At 45.7% G+C, this 14,938-nt stretch overlaps 5 protein-coding genes across 5 annotated transcripts; 3 read left to right on the top strand and 2 right to left on the bottom strand.

Annotated features, from left to right (window-relative positions):
* Positions 1-180: 180 nt before the first annotated feature.
* JR316_0013250 (Arsenical pump membrane protein) lies at positions 181-1,936 on the bottom strand (the record flags this gene model as incomplete). Its single annotated transcript, XM_047898862.1, has 2 exons — positions 181-1,661; positions 1,717-1,936. The coding sequence occupies 2 exons, from the start codon at positions 1,934-1,936 to the stop codon at positions 181-183; spliced, it is 1,701 nt and encodes a 566-aa protein (XP_047742410.1).
* A 684-nt stretch (positions 1,937-2,620) lies between these two features.
* Positions 2,621-4,997, top strand: JR316_0013249 (uncharacterized protein; the record flags this gene model as incomplete). Its single annotated transcript, XM_047898861.1, has 12 exons — positions 2,621-2,744; positions 2,823-3,121; positions 3,251-3,327; positions 3,497-3,585; positions 3,641-3,787; positions 3,857-3,901; positions 3,961-4,140; positions 4,200-4,291; positions 4,364-4,645; positions 4,699-4,776; positions 4,831-4,884; positions 4,935-4,997. 12 exons carry the CDS (start codon positions 2,621-2,623, stop codon positions 4,995-4,997), a joined length of 1,530 nt encoding a protein of 509 aa, XP_047742409.1.
* Positions 4,998-7,104: 2,107 nt separating this feature from the next.
* JR316_0013248 (uncharacterized protein) lies at positions 7,105-9,610 on the top strand (the record flags this gene model as incomplete). The annotated part of the gene is made up of 12 exons (XM_047898860.1): positions 7,105-7,303; positions 7,361-7,653; positions 7,709-7,785; positions 7,843-7,931; positions 7,984-8,103; positions 8,157-8,201; positions 8,273-8,413; positions 8,469-8,602; positions 8,661-8,942; positions 9,006-9,149; positions 9,206-9,259; positions 9,320-9,610. The coding sequence occupies 12 exons, from the start codon at positions 7,105-7,107 to the stop codon at positions 9,608-9,610; spliced, it is 1,869 nt and encodes a 622-aa protein (XP_047742408.1).
* A 325-nt stretch (positions 9,611-9,935) lies between these two features.
* JR316_0013247 (uncharacterized protein) lies at positions 9,936-12,379 on the top strand (the record flags this gene model as incomplete). Its single annotated transcript, XM_047898859.1, has 11 exons — positions 9,936-10,128; positions 10,209-10,501; positions 10,571-10,647; positions 10,718-10,806; positions 10,889-10,990; positions 11,048-11,092; positions 11,152-11,292; positions 11,357-11,490; positions 11,535-11,874; positions 12,030-12,043; positions 12,068-12,379. The coding sequence occupies 11 exons, from the start codon at positions 9,936-9,938 to the stop codon at positions 12,377-12,379; spliced, it is 1,740 nt and encodes a 579-aa protein (XP_047742407.1).
* Positions 12,380-12,848: 469 nt separating this feature from the next.
* Positions 12,849-13,794, bottom strand: JR316_0013246 (uncharacterized protein; the record flags this gene model as incomplete). The annotated part of the gene is made up of 4 exons (XM_047898858.1): positions 12,849-12,962; positions 13,044-13,256; positions 13,310-13,477; positions 13,546-13,794. 4 exons carry the CDS (start codon positions 13,792-13,794, stop codon positions 12,849-12,851), a joined length of 744 nt encoding a protein of 247 aa, XP_047742406.1.
* Positions 13,795-14,938: the final 1,144 nt, after the last annotated feature.

The raw sequence follows: 14,938 nt of genomic DNA, 5'->3' as shown, positions 1-14,938 counted from the left end.
AGGGGCTTGTTTAGGTTACTATTACTATTACTTTTACTATTAGTGAACCACATTCGACTGCTTACCTTGATTCTAGAAGTATTGGTGGTAAACTTTAGAATCGACAGAAGACGGATCAATGTCGTCCAATTGTTATTAAATACCCCTGTGTACATCATATATTTATGGCAAGAAAGGCGTCTAATATAGCACTACCATTTCAGCAGTGACAATTGCCAATCCAACCCCAGTCATTGCCAACAGCGGCAACATATTCCAAAACGCAAACGTTGTCTGCTTAATGGTGATGCCTTTTTGTCCCAAAATAGTCTTCCACAGCAACCCTGCGAGACTGGCAGAGAATGTGAAACTCACAGCACCGATATTACTCGAAACAGCGAGCGCAATGGCTGCTGCTTTTTGGCTGCTCACCGGGAAATCAGGCGCCGCGTGAACAACCTTTGTCAGTAAAATCGTAGCACCGATGTTTGTTCCAGCGACATTGCACAGAATGACACCGAGAACACCTATCAGCCATACTGTGGGTATCATCTGACGGCCAGAAGCTCTCACGAGCCAGATTCCAAAAACCTCTATCCATCCTTGATGCGAAAGCCCTTCAATCAGAATAAACTGCGAGAAGGCGAAGGGTATCAGGCCAAAAGGCAGTCTCGGCAGTGCAGTGAAGAATGTTGGGAAGTGTGCTGCCAATTTTGCGTGGACAATGTCGAGCTTCGTTCTCTGCTTGTCAAATAGACGGGGTCCATCATCCTCTTTTGGAACAGCGGTATCCGAGCTTCCAGCGGTTGGCGCTCTCTCTTTTGTTGGAGCTGGTTCAATTTTCTGTGCGACTGCTGCAACCTCCGTTGCAGTAGCAGTCATAGATGTAAAAGTGGCAGGACGCTCCAAATCGTGAGGCATGGACATCGCTCTCTTCAGCTCGCTGACCATGGGGTCATCACCAGAAGCGTCCTCCGACTCTCCCTTCTCGCCATATCTTGGAATGCGTCCAGTGGTATAACGGTAATGATCCCATGACAAGTCGAAGATGAACTTGGCTCCTGCAAAGGGCAGTGTAACTTTCCACACATCAACATGGAGGAAACTGAGCACGATCACAACGATGAGACATGTTATGAGCAAGGCGCTACCAAAGCAAGCGCTGACTGGATCTTTGAGTACCTGGCGAACATCGAGTTTGGCGGTGAAACTTAATCTCCGTGGAACATGTTTAGAGTCTCTGTATTGGAAGGCGAGTGCAGCATAGCAGGCAACGCTGCACGCCAGGAAGGGGAGAATTGTGTAGGCTGTGAAAGCCGCGTTGTTGATCCGGAAGCCTTCGCAAATGACGACATTGGTAGGGTTTCCAACAAACAGCACCATGCTCGCGGTGTTGGCTGCAGCAAATTCGGATATTAGCCATGCGATAGGTTCAAGGCCTGTAGCTGCGGTGTAGTAAACCAAGAACGCAGTTCCTGACAGAATGATGGGGTCGTTTCCAACCACCATGCTGATGCCTGTCAGAAGGATGTAAAAGTAGAAGTAGAGCTTTCGACCGTTGTCGCCGCCTTTATTGCTGACCCAGAAGGCGGCTGCCTGGAGAATGCCCGTAACGTCCAGAGTAATAGCCATGTATGCCAAAGAAATGAATAGAATTAGAATATTATACGGCTTGATGTCATCTGGATTAAAATGGTCCTTTGAGTAGGTTAAAATATATGTTGAAGAAAACCTTACCCGTTCCGACGATGCCGTTCCGAATTTGTGTGGGTCCAAGGCATTGAGCTGCCCATAAGATAGCTATAGCAATAATCGGCGCTGACATGAGACCGATGGTAAGACGAATCTTCCCAATAACAGGTAGTCGAACATGGAATGATACTGGATGGATCACAAACAGCGTCGAGAGGAAGAATAGGATCAGTGTGACGATAGAAAAGCGGTCAATGTTTGACATGGTGCAGTCAATGGATTTGTTGGAGCGTTAGGTTGGGGTATATGGTTGGTAGGTGCACCTCCGGAAATCTTGATCGACTCGTATGGATTTAGGCAAAGACAAGTCGTCTATCGTTTTTCATGTACATGCGTGAAGTCCTTATAATTCTGGTTCGTTATGGTGGTTAGTCCCGGATACGGTTCAATTAGTATTTCCTAATCCTAGTGTAGATGTCATACAATGGAAGTTATTATGATGGTTATATAGTTGAGCAACAACTCACCTTGTTGTAAGTATATGTGCAAGGACAGTGCCTCTAGCAGGGCCACCCACAGTAGGAAATACTGAAACCGCACACTTGGCACCGGAAAGAATGGGTACCGTGAGAATTCTTGCCCATACGTAGTTCCAGCCAGAATTACACGCTCTTGAGGCTGTGCTTGCTCCTCTCCTTACATTCAGTGTTAATCTTATCGATTTTGGCCACAGTAGTTCTATCTTGGCAGCCAACCTGAAGGAACATAAGAAGGAACTAACTCCGCAATGCCCCAAAATACGTGCCACCTGCCTGAAGCTCACACTCACACTCAGCGCACAACTCTTTCTCGACCACCTACTTCGCTTTAGTACTGACTACATACGGGCTCGATTAGCCAATTCTCCGAAACTAGTTCTCATAGAATCAATCTCGGGGATACCCAATTAATGTCGGTATACAGCCTTCGTTTACGACGCAAAAAGCGAAAGGAAGATTCTAGTAAAATCCATCCCCCGTCCCATCGACATGCAGCGCCATCGGCTCCCTGGCCATGGGTAGATATTCAGGACGGTATGCATATCGCTTTATAATAGCGTTACATATATATCTACCTAGGTATATTTTACGGCATTTTTGTTTATTTTCTAGACGTAGACCCCACACAACTGGAATCACCGCTACCCCCTGTGCCACCGCCATGTAACCACAAGACATGCGAAGGTTGCTGGGATCTCTATCCACAGTCGTTATATCCAAACTGGACACCGTCACAAGTCAGGAAGAGCCAAATTAACAAGGCCATCACTGACTACCGAAATGATGTCCCCTGTATTATCCACCTGGTTGACGTCGACCACAATGGTCTATTCAAAGTTCCAGAGCCTGGAAAGATAATATCCGATGAAGATCGGTTGAGTAAAACTTGGGAGGCGCTGATAACATCGAATGTGAGCATTTTGTGCAATGCATTTTCCTGCCTCATCGGAAACATATGGCCCGGGCATAAGTCATCTATTTTTAACACTTCTGGCAACCTGAATTGGCAAGCTATGCTAAATTTCTCCTTTGTGCGATAGATTCCAGACGATAATCGAGTAAGATGTCTATTTATCGAAAACCTTTCAGGTCCTGTTCTCCAAATGCTAGGCACCAGGTGAGCAAAGTTACCATTCAAATCTACTCGTATTTGGCCGCGCAGTATCCCTGAAATCTGATACCCGTACACTTGGAGTTGCAACTTTGCACAATGTCATCTGTTGTTTCCTGTTATGTGTCCTCCCTCAAATATGGAGAAATTTAACTGACAAAATGGTGTTCTAAAGATACAACATCGAGCCATTCTTTTTTTCGTCTTCATTGAATTGGATACCTTCACGATATCAGGAAGAAGTTCGACCAGGAGAAGGAGATCGTATGGAAAATTTCCTTTTACACCGCCTTTCTCAAGTAACTCATATCAACTAAAGATATCACAATAACTTTGACATTCGTCCGGTCAATAGCCAATGACGAAAATGCCAATTTCCGTATTTCTTCTCAGCATGCAATGGAATCATCTCCTACCCTAACTGATCAAGAAGGAAGATCGAGCAGAAAACCAGGTATACAGCTTGGTGAGATCTTCTCGCTGCATAGCTATACAACCGTATACTAGATCCTGATGTTGTCGTTTCCATGTATAGCTCATCAAATGATCGACACCCATGCGCCATTAGCGCTCGAGTCTAGTATGTCTCTGCCACAATAATCGAAAAATCAATTTATCTTATTTTATTTAAAAAATAAGACGGGCGCCTCCTCCTCCTTGATTTACTCTCCGTCCATCTCATCCGACGGAAACAAGGCAGTACAATTATCTCATACCATGCCAACAAGGATCTACCGACCACCACGGCGCCAGTTCTCCATGAACGTATTCGTTTTGCAGGCATGTATACGTATCTTTTCCACCTTCTAGCTACTAACGGTATACCTGAAACCAAGGTCAAAGTGTATATTGGCAAAGCATCTTTCAGAATTCGCCAGATCCGACGTTCGTGCTGCTTACATTCATTTGGCACGCAATCTATGCTTGGGACGAAGCACTGGAAAACTTGTATTCGCATATCTGCACACTTGTAAGTTTTTTCTGGTACAACATAGCAACCACGTTCTTCGCAATCCTATAATAACTCCAACATTTATGACAGGAGAGCCAAGTTATCGTGACATCTGAGATGACGCTTACCCAGGAGCTACATGTTATCCGGGCGCACCTTCTACATTATTCATCACTCCTTGACGATTTTCGCAAGTCAGTCATCTTCATACGAGATACAGAAAACCCTGCCTTGGAGTCATTATCCGAAGCTGAGCGGCAAGAGAATGCCAGCATCATGAACAGAGAATGCTCAAATCTGCTCACTGAGATCGAGCGTTTGGAAAAGGATAGGCGCATGCAAGACCGAAGGCTGAAAAACGTTATGGGTCTCGTATGTGTTTCCGTTTGGCACTTACGGCAAATATTTTCTGATGGTTTGCTCAGGTATTCAGCAGTGTGAATATTATTGACAGTAAGCGAATGCAAAAGATGACAGAAGCGGCAGTGCGGGACAGTGCAGCTGTAAGTTGATTTTACCTGGATCGCACTGTTGTTGAGATCCCGAATCGTCTATAGATGAAACAAATAGCGTACTTGACTATGGTCTTTCTCCCGGCTTCCTTCGTGGCGGTACATTCACTTTTGTGATCCAACAAGATACTTTACTGATGGCTATTCAGACGGTTTTCGGTATGAACATCGCGGAGATTGCTCCCGGAACTAACGGGACACTTGCGCACTAGGTCGAAACCGCTTTACCCTTCACACTGCTGAGCGTCTGGATTATAATTGCATTCCAGAGCAAGTATATATTTCAGGCTCATGTGCCATTTTGGAAGCGTCTTGGTTGGCCAGTGCTACTGATTTCTCAGTACATGGGGAATGGTCCTGTAGGCCCAAGGTCCCCGATTGAGGTAGAGGAGGAGCAGCTGAAGGATAGACCACCGGAGACATTTAATGACATGACGATAAGAGAAGGCATGCGCTCTGTGGAACGGCTGCCTTAATCAGGTGTGAAATTTAATTCTTCAAATTATGCACTTCACTTTTAGGCTTGTATCTCTATGGCGACTCTCGTGATATCCTTTCAACATTGTATACACATGCATCACATTTTGTAGGATTAGGTTCTCATTTTCAGAGGTTTTTTTCCTTATGTATTACGCTAGCACATGTCGCCACTAATTTATGGTCAACAAGCATGGTGTAGCCTCCTGGTACTGAGCCACTGATTCGCGGCAGCATTTTTGCCTCTGATATCAGACTCGTGTATGCCTCATGTACTAAATTACCTGCACGAGCGTGTCGATTAGGCTACTGTAAAATTTTTCGGACTTGTTGCTGTTCCGTCTAGTTGAGCAACATGCAATCGCGTTTATCTTCGCGAGGAGATTGAAATCGTCAGGGAGAGGTGCATCAATCACGCGTGTGGACGGCGTTTAAATTATGGGCGCTAATTTTTACCTGACTGCTTGAGAACGGCCAGGCTTAAAGTAATTATGCATGGGCACCTGTTAATTCCCTTCACGCAAATTATAGTGATCATCTATTATTGATGAAAAGTTCCGAACAGACCAAAGAATAAAGCCAATGCATAACTAGTGATACATCATAATTATGGCAGCCTTCAAATCTGAACGGGGCCAGCTACAGTTTGTAGCGTTGTGACTATACAACTATACGACACCTAAGTAGTGAATCTACATCATTGGCTCGCTATTCAATCAACAGCGTCTGTGATCCAGCGTCAACTAGTAGAAAAGTAGATCCATAGATCAACTTATATTACTTTGGAGTGAGAAGAGTTGAAACCGACATGCTCGTGCAAGCCTCATGTCTGTGTTCAAAAATAAGAAACGCCATCCGACTTTGATCTTTTCCCTGACACAATTGCTTTCTAAAGTCTCTGTCATAAGAACCCACAAGTTGAGGGTGACAGTACTCATTTGACCAGAGACGACCTCAGACTTGAGTGAGTTTTTAAAAGCCGTGTCACAGAAAATGGCATCAGTCCAACTGGAGCTGATGCAGATCTTATCAAGGATATATATAATATGAAGGATTCCGCAAGTCTGAAGTAGCAGTTAATCAACGCAAAAATGCCTCCCCCAGATCGCAATTACTTGCCCTGTTAGGGGTGGGATGTAGAACATAATGAATTGATGCCCATTTTTTTCAGGTTTTTCAATATTGAAGTTATATTCTCAAGATTTATACTTCTTCCGCGTTATAAGCCAAATTATCTTTCCACCCACGGGCGAGTTTCTGAGAGTCTTTGCCCCAAGGTACAGGGCGGAAGGAAAGTGCCTCCGGTTGGACTCCGGTGGCTATCGCGGTAACACCGGCAAGTTTCCGGCATGAAACTCTATTTTGCCACGCCTCCACAATCGTTTGATGAACCTTTTCTACTAGTGCCACAATGATCTCCAAAGGAGATATATCCAGTCGGCAGCGCGAACCCCACCAATGCCTCATGCAAGCTGTTAGCCTCATAGAAGACTAGACACTGCGAAAGTTTGCAATAACTGCGTGTCATCATGATCCCACCAGTCAGAAAGCGTGGCGATCCTCGACGACGAACCGAGACGGGAAGCGTGAAAACAAACATCAGGCAGTATATTTTTATCACATCATCGCTCAGGGTGGCTCCGGAGAACCTCACATGTCCGGCCAGGGCGCTTGCCAGGATAAATGCAAGTACCCTGTCAAAGAAGCACGTCGTCCTCGTTGGCCATTGACGTCCACCCTCTCCTTACCGCGCAACCTATCCTCAAAACAACATACTACCTTTGTAACGACTTACGACCTCATTAACGAACTACACAAGACTGACGATACGAACGAACTACCATGGAGATGCTAGCAGTTCCTGCTCGAGTCCGACCATCCGACGTGATGTCAGTACGAAGTGGGATCTCGAGAAGAAGTATGCGCTCCGGCGTCTCTTCGTTGAGACTTGATCCCAAGGACGACAAGGGTCGAGTTCCTCACCCTTCTCACCGGCATGCTTCTCCGTCTGCTCCTTGGCCTTGGGTCGACTTGGAAGATGGTATGCTTCCGCTCTTTCCCCGTTTTGGATGCAGATCAACTTACGTGTACGTTGTAGAGGTTGATCGTGAACAACTCGAATGTCCTCTTCCACCTATCCCTGAACTTTGCAACCACGTTGACTGTGGAGGATGTTGGAGGGGGTACCCCCAATCCCGCTTTCCCAACTGGACCGAACGACAAGTGATAAAAAGCAAGATCATGGGTGCCATCAGGGAGTTCTCCAAGGAAAAGCCTTGTATTTGCTACCAGGTTGACGTAGATGAAAATGGATTCTTCACGAATCCTGGTCCGATAGTGGCAAACCATGGAGAGGAGGACGCTACATGGAATCATTTGATCACTGAGAAGGTATGGCTCGTGCATCATGTAATATTATCATACCTTCCTTATGTCCTTATCACAGAGACCCAAAAACCTTAGGGTTCGTGCTCTTTTCATTGAAAACATCTCTGGACCGATGTTGCAGATGCTTGGGGCAAAGTGGGTTGCTGTTGGTCGATAGAATTCATACTCATTGACGAAATCTGCTTCCCACAGGTACAACATTGAACCGTTTTTTTGGTCCTCATCCTTAAACTGGATCCCATCTCGATTTCAGGAAGAAGTAAAACCTGGCATTGGAGACCGTGAGTTAGAAAGGGCTGCTTTGGAGCGGGTTATAAACATTTGACTACCCAGATATCACGATCACACTTACCTTTTTGCGATCCATGTCCAATCATGACGCAGTACAACTCAACCACGCATTCGGGAAGTCGACGGATTCACTCAAGGCGAAAGCACCGGGAACTTTGCTTGGTTTGTTTCCTATGTATTATTTTCATAATTTTTTCCTCACTGTGTTATTTTAGGCAGCCAGAAGATTGATCCGCACTCTCCGCTTATGCTACATTCGAGTGCGTCAAGCGCCCTCCTGGTGCCTCTGTTTTCTTTTGGACTGTGATTCTAAATGATATCCATCATCCAGACAATCGATTGCTTGTATTGGACCTATTAGCAGTCCACCTAATTCGCAATGTTAATGGCAGCACCATCCTCTCATTCCATCCTACACTGAATCTTCCTACGACCACGGCCGCTTTTCTACACGAACGTATCCGCTTTGCCGGTTTGTAGAATTAATTTGGCCTGTGCTGGTACACGAACTTACCACCCATTTTTAGGACAGAGTGTGTATTGGCAAAGCATTTTCCAACAATCATCCGACCCTACCTTTGTTCTCTTGACCTTTGTGTGGCATGCCATGTATGCCTGGGATGAGGCTCTGGAGAATTTATATGACCACATCTGCACGCTGGTATGATTAACTTTATATCGCCTGTACAGGTCTATTGTTTTTCTTACCTGAACATTAGGAATCTCGTGTCATTACGACAGAGGATATGCCACTGACCCAGGAGCTACACGTCATAAGGGCTCATCATCTTCACTACGCATCACTTCTTGATGACTACGCCAAACATGTCGTCTTTATTCGGGACACTCACAACCCTGCCCTGGACAATGTGTCTGAAGAAGATCAACAGTTCAGCAAGACAATTATGGCTAGAGAATGTGCAAATCTCTTGACAGAAATAAAACGCCTCAACTCGGAACTTCACATGCAGGAACGACGACTGAAAAATGTGATGGGTCTTGTGAGTCTCCGTCCCTTCCGTCCCCTAAGCTCGTGACATTCTTATAGGGCATGATACACATAGGTGTTCAGTAGTGTGAACATAAGTGACAGTCGGTACATGAGAGTTATGACGGAAGCTGCGGTTCGAGACAGCGCCGGTAAGCTTCCTTTTCTCGAACGCGTAATTTGCATAAACTTATCATCTTCGTTGCTTTCCCTTTTAGCGGTATGTCATTGGTTATTTGATACATTGTGTATCTTACTTACGTTGTTTTTGCTAAGATGAAGCAAGTCGCTTATCTTACCATGGTCTTCCTGCCTGCTTCTTTTGTGGCGGTAAGATTGCGGCAGATTCACTCTCACCTTGCCGATAGTGTTCACTAATAGTGCCTTTAGGGCGTTTTTGGGATGAACGTGAGCGAGATCAATCCCGGGTCTCTTGGCACTTTGCCCCGCTACATTGAAATTGCGCTTCCTCTTACTTTGGTGACTGCTTGGATAATCATCGCGTTCCAAAGCACGTACATCTTCCCGGAGAACACAGGCTTTATGAAACGATTGGGCTGGCCCGTCTACTTAATCAAGCGGATGATGGAACGGCGGCAAATGCAACAATTGGACACTCAGTCTGAATTCACCGACTTCAGTATAGCTAAGTCAGAAGGAAACCGTGTATCCCCCTTCTGAATGGTTTTATCGATTATGTATGTTTTATATCTACTGTTTTCTTTACGGGGTTTTAGATTTTTGCAAAACGCGTGTGACGTAGCGATTATTTGTGCGAATGCCATCACTTGTCGAGAATTGGTTGCTAATTTTAGAGCAAATGCACGATAACTTCTTCGCTGATGTCTCTAATGGACATCGGTTAACGCGATGGCTCACTCTCCTATCCTTCTTTTCTCACCGAAATTCGACCAGAAGATCCTTCAACGGCTCATAGGTCTCGGGTTCACTTTGTCTCTTGCCCTCTACCACATCAACCTTCCCCCTTCTTAACTAACCCACCAGGATGATGGACCTCGCAGGTGGCAACCACTCTCCCGACCTCATGTCTGTACGGAGTGGGCTCTCGAGGAGAAGTGGGCATACGGGAGTCTCGTCGTTGAGGTTCGACCCAAAGGACGACAAAAGCCGAGTTCCTGCCCCTTCTCATCGGCATGCCTCTCCTTCTGCCCCCTGGCCATGGGTCGACCTCGAAGACGGTGAGTACTGAGTCCTTGCTCACACTTGTTGTCTGTGACCCAGACCCACATTTTCTAATCCAATTGGCGTTTTCTCGCAGAGGTCAATCGGGAGCAACTCGAGTCTCCTCTTCCGCCGATTCCGCCACTGTGCGACCACGTTGACTGTGGCGGATGCTGGAGGGGCTACCCACAGTCCCGATTCCCAAACTGGACCAAACGACAGGTAACAAAAAGCAAGATCATGGGTGCCATAAAGAATTACTCGAGGACTAGCCCGTGCGTCTGCTATCAGGTGGACGTCGACATCGACGGTTTCTTCACAAATCCCGGTCACATTATATCAAGATATGGCGACGAAGATGCTACATGGGCTAGCCTAATCAATGAGAAGGTTGGTATGAATCCCGCTCTGATTATTGTCCGAGCTGGTGTAACTCACGGCCTTTCTTCTATTTACCAGAGACCCGATAAACTCCGCGTCCGCGCACTTTTTATAGAAAACATCTCAGGACCGATGTTGCAAATGCTTGGCGCAAAGTGGGTGGTTCTGCGATCAGATTTACAACTCGGTCATCCAGTACTTACGTGAATACGTTGTGGACACTAGATACAATGTAGGACCCTCCTTCTGGTCATCCGCTATGAACTGGATCCCGTCGAGGTTTCAAGAGGAGATAGAACCCGGAATTGGAGACCGTGAGTCGATCTTCTCCCTTGTGCATTCACCATCCTATCCAGAAAGGAGGAATCTATAGCTTCTCATCCTCTCACGGCCTAGATATCACCATCACCTTGACCTTCTTGCGATCCATGTCGAATCAGGACACAGTGACGTTCGGGAAATCGACCGATACTCTCAGGCCATCGGGGACTTTGCTTGGTATGCCCTGCTCCTGTCTTCTTCTCTCTTCAATTTTTCCTGATTGTGATATCTCAGGTACTCAAAGAATTGATCCTCATTCGCCATTAATGCTTCACTCCAGTAAGAAAGCCAAGAAAAACGTTATATGACAGGCATCTGACAACCGATAAATATGACAGACAACAGGCTGCTAGTGCTAGACCTACTCGCTGTTCACCTTATCCGAAACATCAACGGGAGTACCATCTTATCATTTCATCCTACGTTGAATCTTCCGACGACGTCGGCAGCATTTCTCCACGAGCGAATTCGTTATGCTGGTTGGTGGACCACCTGGACTTCGTTTTTTTTTAATTGGTTCCCTGACTCTGTTCCTCCTTCTAGGTCAGAACGTTTACTGGCAAAGTATATTCCAGAGATCTGCAGATTCTACCTTTGTCCTATTAGCTTTTGTATGGCATGCAATGTATGGTTGGGATGAAGCTCTGGAAAATCTCTACGATCACATCTGCACCTTGGTAAGTCATGCAATGGTGATGTAGCCCTTCTCATTATACCTCAGGAATCTCGTGTCATCACAACCACGGAGGATATGCCTCTCACTCATGAGCTTCACGTGATAAGGGCGCACCACTTGCACTACACATCCCTGCTCGACGACTACGCTAAGCATGTTATCTTCATCCGGGATACGCCCAGTCCTGCCATGGACGGTAAATCTGAAGAGGAACGTGAATTTAGCAAGGCTATCATGGCACGGGAGTGTGCGAATCTCTTGGTAGAGATCAAGCGCCTTGAAGCCGAACTGTATATGCAAGAAAGGCGCCTGCAAAATGTCTTGGAACTTGTTGATAGGCGCTACACCCGCTTAATTACGGAAGCCACCATACGCGACAGTGCCGGTAAGGTTTTATTCCCTCTGTGAATTGAATCATACAATTAATCACTACCGAATCTAGCTGTAAGTTAGACATATAGGCTCCCTTGCAAGTAGTCGATTGCTAATTGGTCAAACAGATGAAGCAAATTGCGTATATGACTATGTTTTTTCTTCCAGCGTCATTCCTCGCAGTAAGCAGCTTGTGATTACTACAGACGTCTCTCGATAACATTTTCAAGCAGGGCATCTTTGGCATGAATGTCCGCGAAATCAACCCAGGAACAACCGCTACCTTTGCCATATACGCCGCCCTCACATTACCTCTTACGGCGTTGACCGTCTGGGTCGTCATCGCATTCCAGAGTACGGACCTATATCCCCCCAACACAAGCTTCCTAAGACGACTAGGTTGGCCTGTGAGACGGTTGCGTCGTCGTAATCCAACCAAATTTTTTTCCTCGTCGTCCAATGCTACTGCCGTTGACGTTGATACCCATTCCACAATCTCAGGAGCATACCCTTGCTAGGTCCGACACTTGATGTCTTCGGCTGGAGTAGCCGCACACGCACGCACGCACTCTCAAAGCGGAACAGTGGACTACTGTACGTGTACGGGTAGAAACGCGTTCATTGCTTCGGCATTGCCCAACAGGTATTTGGGCAGTTGCTGTAGAAAAAATATGAATGCATAGTTTCTCGGTGGATTGATTTGTTGGATAACCACTTGTACACTAAGTCACAGGCGATTTCTTCGGTGTATATGTTTGACATGAAGTTGGAAGAAGCTGTTGCCCAAAAATAACAAAAATACAATGTCGATAATTAAGTACAAATATAGTAAATTGTCCATGTATATATGCCACATAATTCCCCAAAGACAGTGCCCGAAAACGAATACGAAAGATGCCAAAATATATAAGTAGATGTTGACTGACTATGAAAAGTCGATGCGCTAGAAGTGCAAACGTGCTTGTAGCACAGTGCCAAGCAAATTTACTATTTTCTCAAAGCGTTTATGAGGTCTTCGAATAACGAGAACCTGCTACCCTTGTCGAAAGCGTCGCGTGGGTAACAAACATACATAATGTTGTACTTCGGGTCAAATTTACTCTGAAAATAGCGGTGGGTTAGCAAAATAAAAACATGAAAATGGGACGAAAAGCGGAGTTTAGGTGGTAGCAAAATGCTTACTCGAAATTCCTTCCGTCCAAATAGTCCCCCTAGGTATGCCACCTTGTTGTATATTTTAACTAGTGTTTCTAGCTTTGGGGATGGATTGTGCCTAGGCACTACATCCTGAGTAGCGCTGATACCAAAGCTTACCAGCCCTGGTGTCGACGTTGCATCCCCTATCGAAATCTGGTAATTTGGGTAAGGGATGGAGTCGCCAGTACTGTCGGAATGCTTCGAAATATCACGGTTAGCACTAGAACTGATGCACTAGAAATTCGACTAACGAGTGAACTGGTCGATTCGTCTAATGTGTCTTGCTCAGCTTCGATGGCCTTCAATACGGCGTGTATGAGAGCCTCTGAAGTCCCCTTCGGAGAAGAATTAAACGGAACAACGTTGACAATTTGCCAGTGACCATGGTGTATCGGGGTAAGAATAAGAATTCCGACGACCTTGGAGAACGACGTCAGCAGGCGACTCGCAGTAGTTGAATTGACCGAGAAGCAAAGAGGCTACACACCGTGGAGTCCAATCTTGCTAACCAATACCTTCGGTGCTCTATATCTAGCCATGGATTCACAGTCGTCGAAGCGATTTGTATTCCTTTTTTACTCTCTTTCCACTTCGCTATTCCTTCGTCGATGCAGACCCGTTGATTAGACTCGACCAAATACTCTTTTGGGACCTCTTCCACCATTAGACCTGACTTGTACGCCTTGCTTAAGCTGTTCCGAAGATTCTTAATGCGACCGCATTCCTTCTTCGACATCATGTGCAAAACATGAGTCGGATCGATAAGATCTTCTTTTATACACGAAACAGTGCTCCAGCCGAATTTACTCCCAAGGACATCTTGAAACTCCTGATTTACACAAAGCCAGACAAGAATTCTGCTTTGAGAATCGGCGAACGCGGAGAAGTGGTCGATAAAGGAAGGAAAAACAGCTGAGGAAGAGACGATCGGATTTCCCCACGCAAAAATATACGATCCTTGAATCATATACCCTTGGACGGGGGTAAATTTGGATCCAGAAGGTCGGTAAGGAAGATACCAGTGCTGATACCGCGCGTCCAGCCAATCTGTCGAGCTGGAATGCCCGTGTTCCGCGATTAAATCTGAAAGGGACGGCTGCTCAATGTTCCTCATGAATCAGAAGGAGTCTGGAAAGTATATGAGAGTGCTTTGAGGGAATGTGAAATGGCACGATTAGTTGATGCGTTTTTGAGGATTCATACCTTCACCGCTGACTTGTATATAAGCGTTAAAGCTATTTTTGAACATTGGCATATGCGACGCAGTATACTGCGCCTACTACTACATACTACTGCGCCAGCGAACTGAAACACACAAGAAGTGTATGCTCGGCGATATTTTTCGTCCTAGTGAAGAACTTGGATCTTTCCAGCCCGGCGTGTACGCTGTGGTTGTTTACCTATTTTTGGCTATTAAGCATGGAATGAATCGGAAGCGCTGACGGTCTCATGTTGATGGATCCCTTGTGATGAAAAAAGGAGCCACAGAAATCATGCCAAGGGCTCACACACCCATTCTAATCTCTACAATATCAGAGTTCTCGAGGAATCTTAAAACGTCCAAGTTACACAAGCTCACATTGAAGTCGTTGTATATTTTGATAAGCTAGTCAGCTGCATTATACAAAGAAGACAGTTTACCGACTGGTATATTTGTATGGAAAAGATGCGACTATAGCATATATCGTGATATCGTGATTATGTCTTTAAATTCACTCTTGTATGGAGAATGGCCAACGCCTGTCGGGATAACAATGATTATTCATGTCGATTGGGTGCCCCATATACGAAGTTGATCGCCGAGACGGTGTACGGCGTACGCGCATTGGAGCTTTAATTATCCAATAGAAAGCTCTTTAAAAGTATAATATGTACAGAGT

Source organism: Psilocybe cubensis, chromosome 13, assembly GCF_017499595.1.
Source record: "Psilocybe cubensis strain MGC-MH-2018 chromosome 13, whole genome shotgun sequence".
NCBI lineage: Eukaryota > Fungi > Basidiomycota > Agaricomycetes > Agaricales > Agrocybaceae > Psilocybe > Psilocybe cubensis.
The sequence above is the reverse complement of the archived record's forward strand: the minus strand, read 5'-3'. Positions and strand labels throughout refer to the sequence as shown.